This window comes from Gekko japonicus, unplaced genomic scaffold (assembly GCF_001447785.1).
Source record: "Gekko japonicus isolate JY-2015 unplaced genomic scaffold, Gekko_japonicus_V1.1 scaffold170, whole genome shotgun sequence".
NCBI lineage: Eukaryota > Metazoa > Chordata > Lepidosauria > Squamata > Gekkonidae > Gekko > Gekko japonicus.
The window spans coordinates 98,808-111,837 of record NW_015160212.1 but is presented as its reverse complement, the minus strand read 5'-3'; the positions used below and the strand labels follow the sequence as shown (position 1 = coordinate 111,837).

Sequence of the window (13,030 nt, the reverse complement as noted above, 5' to 3'; positions counted from 1 at the left end):
GGGGGGCTTTCCCGAAACTGTCGAGGAGTCGCTCCGTTGCGGGGTGTGTGTGTGTGTGTGTGTTGCAGGTCCGTCCTGGAGGGGGGCGTGACGGGAGGCCCCGGGGTGCCCGACGAGGCGCTTTCCCTCTCCCTCTTTGTGGGTCGGTGCTGCCGAGTATAGTCTGTGGGGGGGGGGGGCTGCATCCCCCCCCCCACACACAGGGGCAGATTAACCACGAAGCCAAGGGCCAAAGGGGCCCCCACAAAGTTGGGAAAGGGGTGGAAAGCTTCGTTTGTACAGTATTATTGTGTTATCCTATGAATAAGTTTTTGTATTGCTGAACCTGCATTGTCTATCTGATCAGACGGGTCAACCGCTAAAACGGACTGGGGGTCAGTGTGGAAAGGAGGGGGCCCCACCAAGATTGGGTCAGTGCTCAGGGCACCGGTGAGCCTTCATCCCCCCCTGCTTGCACAGGTATGAACGGTGGGCGTCTGGAGTGAAAAATCTCGTGGCTTCGCATGTTTGGGAAGCTCTTTTAATCCCCCCTCCCTGCATAGGATGGGGGGTGGGGAGAGATGGTCAGACACAGGCGTTTGTCTCTCTCGTGTTTCTTTTTTTTTTTTAATTACAATTTTATTGGAAGGTACATACGAGATACAGGGGCTTAAGAACAGCCCCGTAGCTAGGGAATTCTTTGAGTGGGGGCCACCACCAGCTAATTAAATGGAAGTACAGTGCAGCTGGTAACTTGGAGCACTTTGGGGGCAGCCCAGGAGGGAGCGGTCCCAGAAGAAACACTAGGGGGCCGGGCCCAATGGGCCCAATGTTAGCTATGGGCAATGTTCCCTCTAAGCTGTGGAGTCTTGTGAGCAAAAATTCTACTTTGTGAGCTACTGGCATTAAAGTAGTGAGCGAGGGATTTGGCAACTGCATAAATCAGTTTGTTCTGGAACCATCCTTCCTGAGCTAAGACAAAAATGTGTGAGCAAGAGGCTAAAAAACTGTGAGCTAGTTCACAGTAACTCAGCTTAGAGGGAACACTGGCTATGGGCCAGCTTAAGAATGTAACATTTATAAATGATATAACCATTGCAGCATTGAGTCATAGCTCTTGTCAGTAGAGCAGTAGAGCAGAAGTATACTTGAGAGTATCAAGGGGAAGGGGAAAATAAGAGAGAGACGAAGAAGAGATTGAATTTATACCCCGCCCTTCACTACCCAAAGGAGTTTCAGAGTGGCTTACAAACTCCTTTCCCTTCCCCTCCCCACAACAGACACCCTGTGAGCAATGTTCCCTCTAAGCTGTGGAGTCATGTGAGCAAAAATTTTACTTTGTGAGCTACTGGCATTAAAGTTGTGAGCCAGCCATTTGACTACTGCATTAAATTGGTTTGCTCTGAAACCATCCTTCCTGAGCTAAGACAAATATGTGTGAGCTGGAGGCTAAAAAACTGGGAGCTAGCTCAGCTTAGAGGGAACAGTGCCTGTGAGGTAGGTGGGGCTGAGAGAGCTCTGACAGAAACTGCTCTTTTTCAAGAACAGCTCTGACAGAACTGTGGCTTGCTCAGGGTCATCCAGAGAGAAGAGAGAGGAGATTGGATTTATATCCCGCCCTTCACTACCCAAGGGAGTCTCAGAGCAGCGTACAAACTCCTTCCCCTCCCCACAACAGACACCCTGTGAGGTAGGTGGAGCTGAGAGAGCTCTGACAGAAACTGCTCTTTTTTTCAAGAAGAGCTCTTATCAGAACTATGCCTTGCCCAAGGTCATCCGGCAGGTGCAAGTGGAGGAGTGGGGAATCAAATCAGGTTCTCTGAGATTAGAGTCCATGCACTCAACCACTACACCCAACTGGAGAGAGAAGAGAAGGAGATACTAAGCTACTTAATCTTTACGTTATCATTCTATCTGGTATTTCATCTTGTGGCGTCAACTAGTCTAATACTGGAGTGTTATTTTTGAAGTTGTGTCCTGCACGCTTTCCCTCGGGATGCCAGCCTCCAGGTGGGGATCTCCTGGAACCACAGCTCATCTCCAGAGGACAAAGATCGGCTCTCCTGGATAGGGATCCCAGCCTCCAGGACCCCCCCCCCCCGGGGAACTATGCCTCATCTGCAGGCTACAGGGATCAGTTTCCCTGGGGGAAATGGATGCTTTGGAGGGTGGGCTCTATGGTATTGTACCACACTGAGGTCGCTGTCCTCCCGGGGCTCTATCTCCTAATCTCCAGGCGTTTCCCCACCTGACTCTGGTAACCCAACCTCCCCATCCCCTGCCTGTTGCTAGGATGGACCTAGCAACCCAAGCTTTGGAGGATGGACTGCATGGGGTTGCAGTAGCCAACTGGGGTCCCTATCCTGCCCAGGCTACCCCTTCCGGTCTCCAGGAATTTCCTGAACTGGAATTGGCAACCTTAACCACCTCCCCTCCTTGCTGGTGGCCGAGGGGAGGCCGGCAACCCAACCTTCTCTCCAAACTGGGATCATCTGTGAGGAGAGGAATTATAATTTGTAGATTTGTGTGCCCGTGTGAGTATTCTGAACATGCCAGAAGGAAATCTTCCCTAGGTGCTGTGGGTGAATATCCTCCTGAAGAGCAGTGTTGGGGTGTGCGGGGAGGTCGTTGGCCTCCCTGCCTTGTTCATAGGCCCTGCAGGGCCATCTGCGTGGCTGTCCTGTGAAACAGGATGCTGGACTAGGCGGACCATTGGTCTGACTGAAGAGAGTTCTGACGTGACAACTGTCTTGTTATAACAGATAAAATTCTTTCTGTGTAAGAGCTGAGGGATCGGTTTCACTTGGGACATTATGGCCATGAATACAACTGGAATCCTGGGAATGCCCTTTTTTCGAGTTTAAAGCAGTTCCAGTTTGACAGCTGACTTCCCTGTTACGAGAAGTTCTGTACAGATTCCACCAGGTTCCTTTCTGCTTCTTTCTGTACACAGGGTGTTAAGAACATAAGAGACGCCAATGTTGGATCAGGCCAAAGGCCCATCAAGTCCAACACTCTGTCACACAGTGGCGAAAAATACCAGGTGCCATCAGGAGGTCCACCAGTGGGGCCAGGACATTAGAAGCCTTCCCACTGTTGACCCCCCCCCCCCAGCACCAAGAAGACAGAGCATCACTTGCCCCAGAGTCCCTATCTATACTTTGTGGCTAATAGCCACTGATGGACCTCTGCTCCATATGCTTATCTCATTCCCTTTTGAAGCTGTCCATGCTTGTAGCCGCCACCACTTCCTGTGGCAGTGAGTTCCATGGGCTGAGATACATCAGCCTTCGGTCCAGACTTCATGTTTCCTGAAACTATTCACCACCTAATGCGCCCCTTTCTGTGTTGGGCTTTCCACCAACAGTTTGTCCTCAACCGATCGTTAACTTTTTAAATAGCAATTTTTGTAATGTGCACTTTCAGCATTCACAAACAAACTTAATAGATACGTTACTGTGCATGTTCGGTTATGTTTGGTAAGACCTCGACTGACGTGTTTTCACTTAAGCAGGGTTGATCAAAAAGAGTGATTGTCTGAGCCAGGCAGAGTCCTGAAGGCCAGTGCTGTTCCGTCATGCCTAGTGGGGCCCTTATGCTTTCTCAGCAGAAAGCATCTTAATAAAAAACGGAACTCTAGGAAGAGAGAACATAACAGCTGCACCACAGTCTATGCCAGCACTGTTGACACCCACCACTCACAGGCTGGCCCTGCTAATGACGCCCTGGCATCTGTCACGTATGGCGGCAGCCAACGAGTACCTGTCGATGTGCCTTCCTGATGTCGTTCAGCCTGCACTCACCAATAAACAGGTCACAAGAAGGGAAAGTGTATAGGAAGAGAGGGGTTCCGGGGTCCCCAACCTCTTTGAGCCTGTGGGCACCTTTGGAATTCTAACACAGCACGGTGGGCGCAGCCACAAAATGGCAGAGCCGGACACGTAGTGGCTCTTGCAGCTTACCTTCACTCACAAAGTTAAGATCCTTGTGCTACGATGGCAGCTGCTGCCAAAGCAACATTTTTAAAAAAATCTGCACAGCCCATCCACTCTCCAGTGGCCAGTCGGAAGCCTTGCTGAGCAAAAGTCCCACCTGGCTCCGCTCATGTTCTAAACACGCTCGGTGAGGGCCATGGCTTGCTTCCGGTAACTCTGCAGGTGGGGGGGGGTTCCACTCCCATTTTACAGGCCGACACACTGGGAAGCAGTTATGGCTGATCCACCCGGATCACCCAAGAGGGCTCCACAGTTCAGTTGCCAAGGGAAACCACCCGGAGAAATCCCAGGGCCTCAGCCAGGCATGGTTTGAAGTCCTGGGGGGGGGGGAATCCCCCCCAAAGCAATATTTGGTAAGGCACATAGACAGTAAGCCAACAACACTGGAAAACGCAACTGTGCATTTGCAGTCATCTGTCGTCTCCCCAATCGCTCACTGGGGAAAAATGCTCATGTAGGGCAAACTTTCCACTCCCGCTTGCTACAGCATAACTGTGCCGGCCGTGGACGATCCTCTCCACACTCTCCCGGTGTGGGTTCTGTGCCACAGATTGCTCAGGTTAGTCCCGAACGTTTGGTGGGAGTCAATCCCCGTCTATCAAACAGCCCTGAAGCCGTATAGGCTCTTATTGAAGAGTATTGGTTCTGAAAGCAAGGTAGAGCTGTCACTGTCACAGCGTACCCAAGAGGGCTTTCAGATGCTGGGTTTTGCCAGTCGAGAGAGGTAGTGGAGCAGGGGACCTCTGTTGCGTGTCGTGGTGCTGTAAATCCTGCAAGGCGGAAGGGATCGTGAGCAGCTGGCCAGCCGTGGCTGAATTGACTGGCACCGTCACCCAGAAATGGTTGTGTTTCTTGTTCCCGCAGCCCACGTGCAGGGTTACACCTGCATGGTGTTCTGCTGTGAGTACTTATCCTGTGAAAGAACCAGAGAGGGAAGGGTGGCTGAATGCCGTCTACAGTAAAGCTGCAGTGCAGGAGAGGGGCACTTGCTGCAACGCAAGTTAAGGCATGGGTTCCTCCTCTGCTTGCATGCATGCATGGGGCACCTTGTCCCTGCACCCCCAGATCCAGGGGGATGTTTGTGTCCTCGGGTGGATGTATCTGTATGGTTCTGTACCACAAGAGGAATCACAGCGTAGATGACGCAACAGCAAAATCAACCACTGCAAAATGTGTTGTTCAGTCACACAGTCGAGTCCAACTCTTCGTGACCCCATGGACCACCTCACGCCAGGCCCTCCTGTCTCCTGCCATCCTCCAGAGTTTGCTTAATTTCATGTTAGCTGCATCGATAATACTGTCTAGCCATCTTATCGTCTGCCGTCCCCTTCTTCTTTGACCTCCAGTCTTTCCCAGCATCATGTCGAGTCTGACTCTTCGCGACCCCATGGACCAGATCATGCCAGGCCTTCCTGTCTTCCGCCGTCCTCTGAAGTTTGCTCAATTTCATGTTCGTAACCATCTCATCCTTTGCCGTCCCCGTCTTCTTTGACCTTCAATCTTTCCCAGCATCAGGGTCTTCTCCAGTGAGTGCTCCCTTCTCATTGGGTGGCCAAATGAGCTTCAGTGTTCATTCCAGGGAACAGTCAGGGTTGATTTCTTTTCCTCTTCTTACATGACCTCTTTTGCCTCATTGAAGAGGAGGTTTTCTCCAGACAGCAATATCTTATTCCCAGTTAGAACACATTTTTAGTCCAGTGGCTCCTTTAAGACCAAAAAAAGATTATTCAAGGTATGAGCTTTTGTGTGCATGCGCACTTCCTCAGGTATATTGAAATGGAAGTTAACAGTTCATATATACAGGCAGGTGCCTCTACATAGATGAACAGCAAATTAACATACAACGTAATGAAGCTGTTTTGACGTATGCAGACTAAACAGCAATAGTAAGCTTAAGTTCATAGGTCACCATTTGTTTGGATTTCATTGAGGGGGGCAAACAGTGAGGTAGTAGATATGTAAAAATAGGAGATGTGTAAAAGTATACTTTTACACATCTGTCTCCTATTTTGACATATCCCCCCACACACTGACGGTTCTGTTGTACTACCAGCTATAACTAAGCCATTCTGTTCCTTCAGTTCAACTAAAAATTCTAAGGCCAAGAGTCTTTGGTGGCAGCAAAAATAAGAATAAAATGTTAAGGAGGGCAAGAAGACAGCATAACACGCGTCATCTCAAAACACTACGGAGAGGGGCCTTTACAAATGTTATATCTAAGGGCTCTCAGAAAGGAGCAAAACTTTATACGTACCCTCTCAGGTTTTTATTTATTTTTATTTATTTATCCTTCGGCTTCTATCCCACTCACCCCCTAAGGGCTCTGAGCGGCTTACAATTCTAATTCATACAATCCTAATCTAGGGCCACATATGTGTAGGGACGGTGAGAAGCCTACCAGGCACCCTTATTCTGTTGTAGCAGATCTTCTTGCGAGGGGACAGTCCGGCGGCGACCCTTCTCTGGCGCAGGTCTTCGCAGTTCCACTTTTTCCGACTGTCGCAAATTCCATCTCCAGGCCCGGTCCACTTTGTGCTTCCACGCATGCTCGTAGCGGCCTCGGTCCAGGTCAGGCTCCGGCCTGCTGCGTCGCTCTGCCTCCGCACCTTGTTGGTCCGGCCTCCTTCGTTTACCTCCTCGCCTCGCCAGCCGCCATTTTTCTCAGCCGCCGCTTTATCGCTCTCCGCTCTCCACCGTCGCTGCTACGCCAGGGGCGGGTGCCCCCCCGCTCTAATAGCAGGTACCCATTTTATCTACTTGCCCTTTAATGGGTTTTTGAACTGCTGGGTGGACAGGAGCTGGGACGTATTGCCAGGTGGTCACCCTGACCGCAGTGGGGTTCATTAAAAACCACAACACTAAAAAAACCAGAGGGAGAACATTTTAATCTTCCAGGTCATTCCATTGCTGACCTAAGAGTGGCCGTCCTCAAACAGAGAAACTTCAAGGGGAGAGTACAATGCAAGTTTGCTGAACTTGAGTTTGGTCACAAATTCAGAATACTGGACTCCACCCCCAGGGCTTAATAGGGACATAGGATTCTTATCTCATGACAGATGCTAATTTTCTGCCCCAAAGCATTTCTGCTCTAATCTGTGTGATTACAGTGTGCATTGTACCTCTGCTTCTTGAGTTCCTTGTTAGCAGCACCCTTCCCATCTTTAAACTGGGATATAAGGACTCAAGTCTTCATCCCCTCTCGTATCTGATGAAGGGAGTTTTGACTCTCAAAAGCTTATATCTTTGCTGCATGTTATGATACTTGCTTTGATTCAGAATTTACAGTGCAAAAACTTTGAAATAGTCATGACGTCTAGAACTAAGATTGTAGCATACGTGTTTGCATACTCAGCAAGGCTAGGAAACTGAAGATTTCCCCCCCAAAAAAGTTCTGCATAATGGTCTCCTTGATGAAGTAGTTCTTGGAAGTAATGACTGTTGTGCATATTTTGGCCAAATCTGTTTGTTCTCGAGGGGGAAGGGGTGCTAAAAATTGCAAATGATAGGTCAAAAACCAGCTTGGCTGAAACTGAATTTCAAAGCCATGGTGGGAATACCCCCCCACCCCTAGTGATTTAGGGGAAAAATTGAAATATGTGCAATATTTACTTTCACTTCTTTCCTAGATGTATTTTACTGCTTTAACAACAGGCCCTGCATTATTTATAACTCAGCCAGCTTATAAAATAGCACTGCCTGGCATATTTATGAGATTTAAAAGGATAAATGCCTTAGTTTTTTCCAAGCAAAAACGGCAAGCTCTGTAATGCTTGAGAGACCTGCGAATGGCTGCCCCCTTCTACCTCAGTCCATGTCTCTTCATTTCTGCCGTCTGAGAGGCAGAAAAACAAAACAAACCCTGAAATTAGAAAATAAGTGTGGTGGTAAACAAAAGAAGGCATCTTATTTGGGCAGAAACCGCCTCATGCAGTTACGATAGGGCCGCCGCCACATACATTTATGTATTCATTCATTCATATTTATAGCCCACCCTTCCTGCAAGAGGTCTCAGGGTGGGTAACAACACTTCCCTTTGTACAATAAAAGCAACGTTTCGTTGATACGTTATATACATTAAAATGGTGGTCACAGTCCTACAGTAAAAGTGTTTTAATGGTTGTGAGAGTTTCTGACCTGTAATAATATTTAATTTAAATTTAAATATCAAGTTGAACTTTATAATGTCGGAAACACCAGTCTTCTTAGTAATGTATTACCAACATACACAATGGCATATTGTCGGCCAAATATTCGGATTTAAACAATAAACCTATCCTTGGAAAATAAAGTCACATGTATCTGCAATATAAGTAGGAATAATCGTTACCTGATGCTATAGATTGTTACATCAAATTGTCCGTTCTACATATTTTGAGTGAATAAAACCTAATCTTGTAAGGCATTTCACACACATTCCAGGAGAGGTTTTTTTCCAGGGTTCCCTAATATTCCCTATACTTTATTTTGTAGTTGTTGTTGGGAAAAAGGTTTTAAAAAAGTCCTCAGGGAAGGGGAGATCCCTTTCCTCGGAATTTTCCAAGTTTTTTTGAGAGGCCTTCATATCTTGGTTTAGGTTTCGTTATAACTTTGCTTCACTGGAACGGAAACATGGGTATAAACCATGCAAGTCCGCACGTCTCAGGGTGGGTAACAACACTTCCCTTTGTACAATAAAAGCAACGTTTCGTTGATACGTTATATACATTAAAATGGTCTCTTCAGTTGTTGTCTGAATTATCGTCCTGTCAGGTGTGTTCAGAATCTCCTCTCTGTACTGTAGGCAAGACTTCTCATAGGTTTGGGCTAGGCTGCATGAAGAATCTGGGTCCATGGCGCCATCGAGACTAGATTACTGTAATGTAGGGTGTCAAACATGTGGCCCGGGGGCCAGATTGGGCCCCCGGAGGGCTTCTATCAGGCTGCTTCTTCTTCCAGTTCTGCTGCTGCTGCTGTGTCATTGTAGGTTTGCAGCTTACAGACACACACCTGAACAGCATACTGAAGACTGCAACAGCACAGACATTTTGATGCAGTAATTCAGAGCAAGAGGTGTCAGTTATGAGACACTGTTAAATAAACAAAATATTGCAAGAGTGCTAATGTTTTAAGCATGTTTTTTATTTTAAGTAAAAAAAGTCCCTTTGTGTCTGTGTCCTTTATAAAGTTTATATCTCCGCTACCTGGCATTACATTTTATGACACACATGGCCCGGCCCAACAGGGTCTCATTTATGTCAGATATGACCCTCATAACAAATGAATTCGACACCCCTGCTGTAATGTATTCTACATAGGTATCCCCTTGAAGTCAGTTAGTGCAGAACAACCACAGCTGGGTTATTTATCACGAGCTAGGTAGGGCACGTGTATTACGCCCATTCTGCAGTCACTCCATTGGCTGCCCATCCGTTAACCAGTCCAGGTCAAGGTTCTGGCTGTCACACACCAAACCCTGCATGGACTGGGTCCTTGCAGGACAGTCTCCCCCCCCTGCGCACCACCACAGCTTTGCTCATTTGAGCAGGGCCTTCTTCAGGTGCCGCTCTGCAAGCGGGCAAAACCGACAACTGCCCGTACGCATGCATTCCCCGTTGTGGCCCCTACCTTATGGAACGGCCTGCCCGAGGGGGCGAGGAAGGCCTCCGCCCCCTGGCTTTCTGCACACTATGCAAAACTAGATGCTAAGGTAATAGAGCTATTGTAACAGAATGGATCAGGAAGATGCTTCTATAAAGGGATGTCGAAACTGCAGGCTGTACTATTGTGTATAGCATGTACTGCCTGTTGCTGTTAAGCATGGTCCTGCTACCTAAACCCTGCATCATTTAACATGTCGCGTCAATGCTTAGCTTTGTTTCAGCTTGGTTTTTAGATTTCTGCCTTGTTTTGAGACCTCTGTGAGGCCAACCTTGTTGCTTTGTTGCCAGATGTCCCATCGTGTTGATTGTATCTGACTTAACGCTGCACGATCCACCTGGAGTCTCAGTGAGAAACGTAGACTGTAAATAAAGTACGTAAAAAAATAATGGCAGGTAGCCGTGTTGGTCTGAAGCAACAGAACAAAGTTCTGAGTCCGGTGGCACTTTAAGACCAACGAAGTTTAATTCTGGGTATAATTTTTCATGTGCATGCCCACTTCTCCATGTGCAGGCACACGAAAGCTTATGCAGAATTAAGCCTTAAATGTTTAAATGTAGAGGGAGGCAAGGGAGTGTGGTTCTTTGCAGGGAAGTAACCCTCTAATTTCCTTTCTCCAGAGCTCAAGATAAAAAGTCAAGGGTATTTCTCCGAGACCTGCCGCCATGGAGACAGAAAGCGAGCAGAACTCGAACTCAGCCAGCGGAAGCTCAGGCTCTGGTGGAAGCACCCGCCCTCAGATTTCACAGATGACACTCTACGAACGGCAGGCAGTGCAGGTGAGAAGCGCCCCCCCCCCAAGTGTTCTTTCAGCCAGGGCATCCCTCCGTCTCCATGAAACCTGGCTAAGATGGCCAGCTCACATACAGAAAGCCTGAGTGGTTTTAGCGGCCAGAGTGTTGTTGGACTAGGGCCTGCGAATCCTCAGTTCGAATCCCCGCTCTGCCACGGAAGCTTGCTGGGTGACCTCAGGCCAGTCACACACACACTCAGCCTAGCCAACCTTATGGGGTTGTCATGAGGATAAAATGGAGGACAGGAGGAGGATGTCTGGAGAAGAAGAAGAAGAAGAGATTAAGATTTAGGACCTTATCATTAAATGGACAAGAAAAGGGTCCATTAAGTTTTCTGCTTTGCAGTGCATGTGTTTGCAAGCGTGAATACTGATGGTTTGCCGTAAAACTAAAAATAAGTCTAGCTGCATCTTAAGTACAGCCACTTTGAGCCCCCCCCCATGAGGAGAAAAATGGGGGTATAAATGAAGTGAAGAAATAAATGACTTCATTTGGGCCCCTGCCAGAACAAGCCATGGGCATGGGGTGCGTGGTGTTTCCTGTGCTAGACGGAGCAGTGGGGTTCAGTCCTGCCTCTCTTCTCCCCCACGGGATAATGCTCAGTCGCCTTCAGTGTCGTTCCTTCTCCTCCTGTGCCCAGTCTTGTTCTTCTCCCCAAAGAGAAGATAAAAAAGGCCATTGTGGCTCAGGTTGTCCAGTTATTGATGCCTGTGCTCTGGGCGGGGAAAGGCCAGTTCTCGAGATGGGGGAGGAGAAGCTTTTGTTGGGGCCCCACATGACACCGTTCCCTTTCTGCCCCCACCCAGCGGTTTGGCCAAGAACAGTCCGCCCTGTAGACGTTAGCAGGGAAGGTAAGGTGGTGCACCTCTGCTATGAAGAAGAGAAGAAAATATTGGATTTATACCCTGCCCTTCGCTACCCAAAGGAGTCTCAGAGCGGCTCACAATCTTTCCCTTCCCATCTGGCCAGTTTGGTGTAGTGGTTAAGTGTGCGGACTAGTCTGGGAGAACTGGGTTTGATTCCCCACTCCTCCATTTGCATCTCCTGGATGACTTTGGGCAAGCCGTAGTTCTGGCACAGCTGTTCTTGAAAAAGAGCAGTTTCTGTCAGAGCTCTCTCAGCCCCACCTCCCTCACAGGGTGTTTGTTGTGGGGAGAGGAAGGGAAAGGAGATTGTAAGCCGCTCCGAGACTCCTTTGGGTAGTGAAGGGAGGGGTATAAATCCAATCTCCTCCTCCTCCTCCTTCCTCTCCCCGCAACAGACACCATGTGAGGTAGGCTGAGAAAGCTCTTTCGAGGACTGCTCTTGAGAGAACATCTCTTAGAGAACTTGTGACTAACCCAGGGTCACACCAGCAGGTGCATGAGAAGGAGCGGAGAATCAAACTCGGTTCTCTCAGACTAGAAAATGAGGGGCTGCTCTTGAGGTCTCTGGGATGTGGTGCATTTGTAGAAGTCTGCCACTGGCTTTATGTCTTTGTGGGTTTTCTTGGCCCAACGGGTACTGTTCTCTTCAGGAAGTGAGGTCACTTGGTGTCTGGGAAGCCCCAAGGTCTCCCAGTGGGCGGAGCTAGGGGTGGCGGGGCTTCTCCTAGAGACACCCATCTGGCCAATGAGCGAAGCAGCTGCCAGTTAAGAGGCTGCACCTCCAGTTTAGTGTAAAGAGATGCCAAGAAACCATGCTGATTGTTCCTGCTTTGTGCCTACTAACAAATACAGTTCAGTATTGTGCTCCTAGCGTTTCTATTATAGCAGACGGCATCCATTAGTCCACAGTTACACTGTCTGTCCCCTGGGAGCGGCAGCTGAGCTCAATTAGGTGCCCTCAGAGGGCTTCTCTTCCATGTAGGTGGTCATCAGTGGTCCCTCCTTGCCCCTGCCCATGAGAATGGGAGGCTGCAGAAGAACATAAGAGAAGCCAACGTTGGATCTGGCCAATGGCCCACCTAGTCCAACACTCTGGGTCACACAGTGGCCAAAATACCAGGTGCCATCAGGAGGTCCAGCAGTGGGGCCAGGAGCCCCCCCACTGCTGCTCCCCCCCCCCCAGGCACCAAGAATACAGACCATCCCTTGTCCCAGAACGAGAGTTCCTATCTATACCTGGTGGCTAATGGCCACTGATGGACCTCTGCTCCATATGCTTATCCAGTTCCCTCTTATAAGAACTTAAGAGAAGCCAACGTTGGATCAGGCCAGTGGCCCATCCAGTCCAACACTCTGGGTCACACAGTGGCCAAAAACACCAGGTGCCATCAGGAGGTCCAGCAGTGGGGCCAGGACACTACGGGGCCACGGGGCCCCCCCCCCCGTCCCCCCCCCCCCCGGCACCAAGGATACAGAGCATCCCTTGCCCCAGACCGAGAGTTCCTGTCTATACCTGGTGGCTAACAGCAACTGAACCTCTGCTCCACATGCTTATCCAATTCCCTCTTGAAGCTGTCCGTGCTTGTAGCCGCTGCCACCCCCTGTGACAGTGAGTTCCATGCATTAATCACCCTTTGGGTGAAGAAGTCCTCTCCGCAGGTTCTGTGCTTGAGTGGTGTCTTCCTTCTGCTTACGGCAGGCTCTCCAGGCCCTGCAGAGGCAGCCCAACGCAGCCCAGTATTTCCACCAGTTCATGCTC

At 49.1% G+C, this 13,030-nt stretch overlaps 1 protein-coding gene across 1 annotated transcript in view; it reads left to right on the top strand.

Moving 5' to 3' along the window:
- Positions 1-361: 361 nt before the first annotated feature.
- PHC1 (polyhomeotic homolog 1 (Drosophila)) overlaps positions 362-13,030 on the top strand; it is a 52,009-nt gene continuing 39,340 nt past the window's right edge. Inside the window, exons 1-3 of the mRNA XM_015409798.1 lie at positions 362-459; positions 10,232-10,390; positions 12,971-13,026. Of these exons, the coding sequence (XP_015265284.1) occupies positions 10,277-10,390; positions 12,971-13,026 (170 nt within the window). The 5' untranslated portion in view covers positions 362-459; positions 10,232-10,276. The remainder of the gene's footprint in view (positions 460-10,231; positions 10,391-12,970; positions 13,027-13,030) is intronic.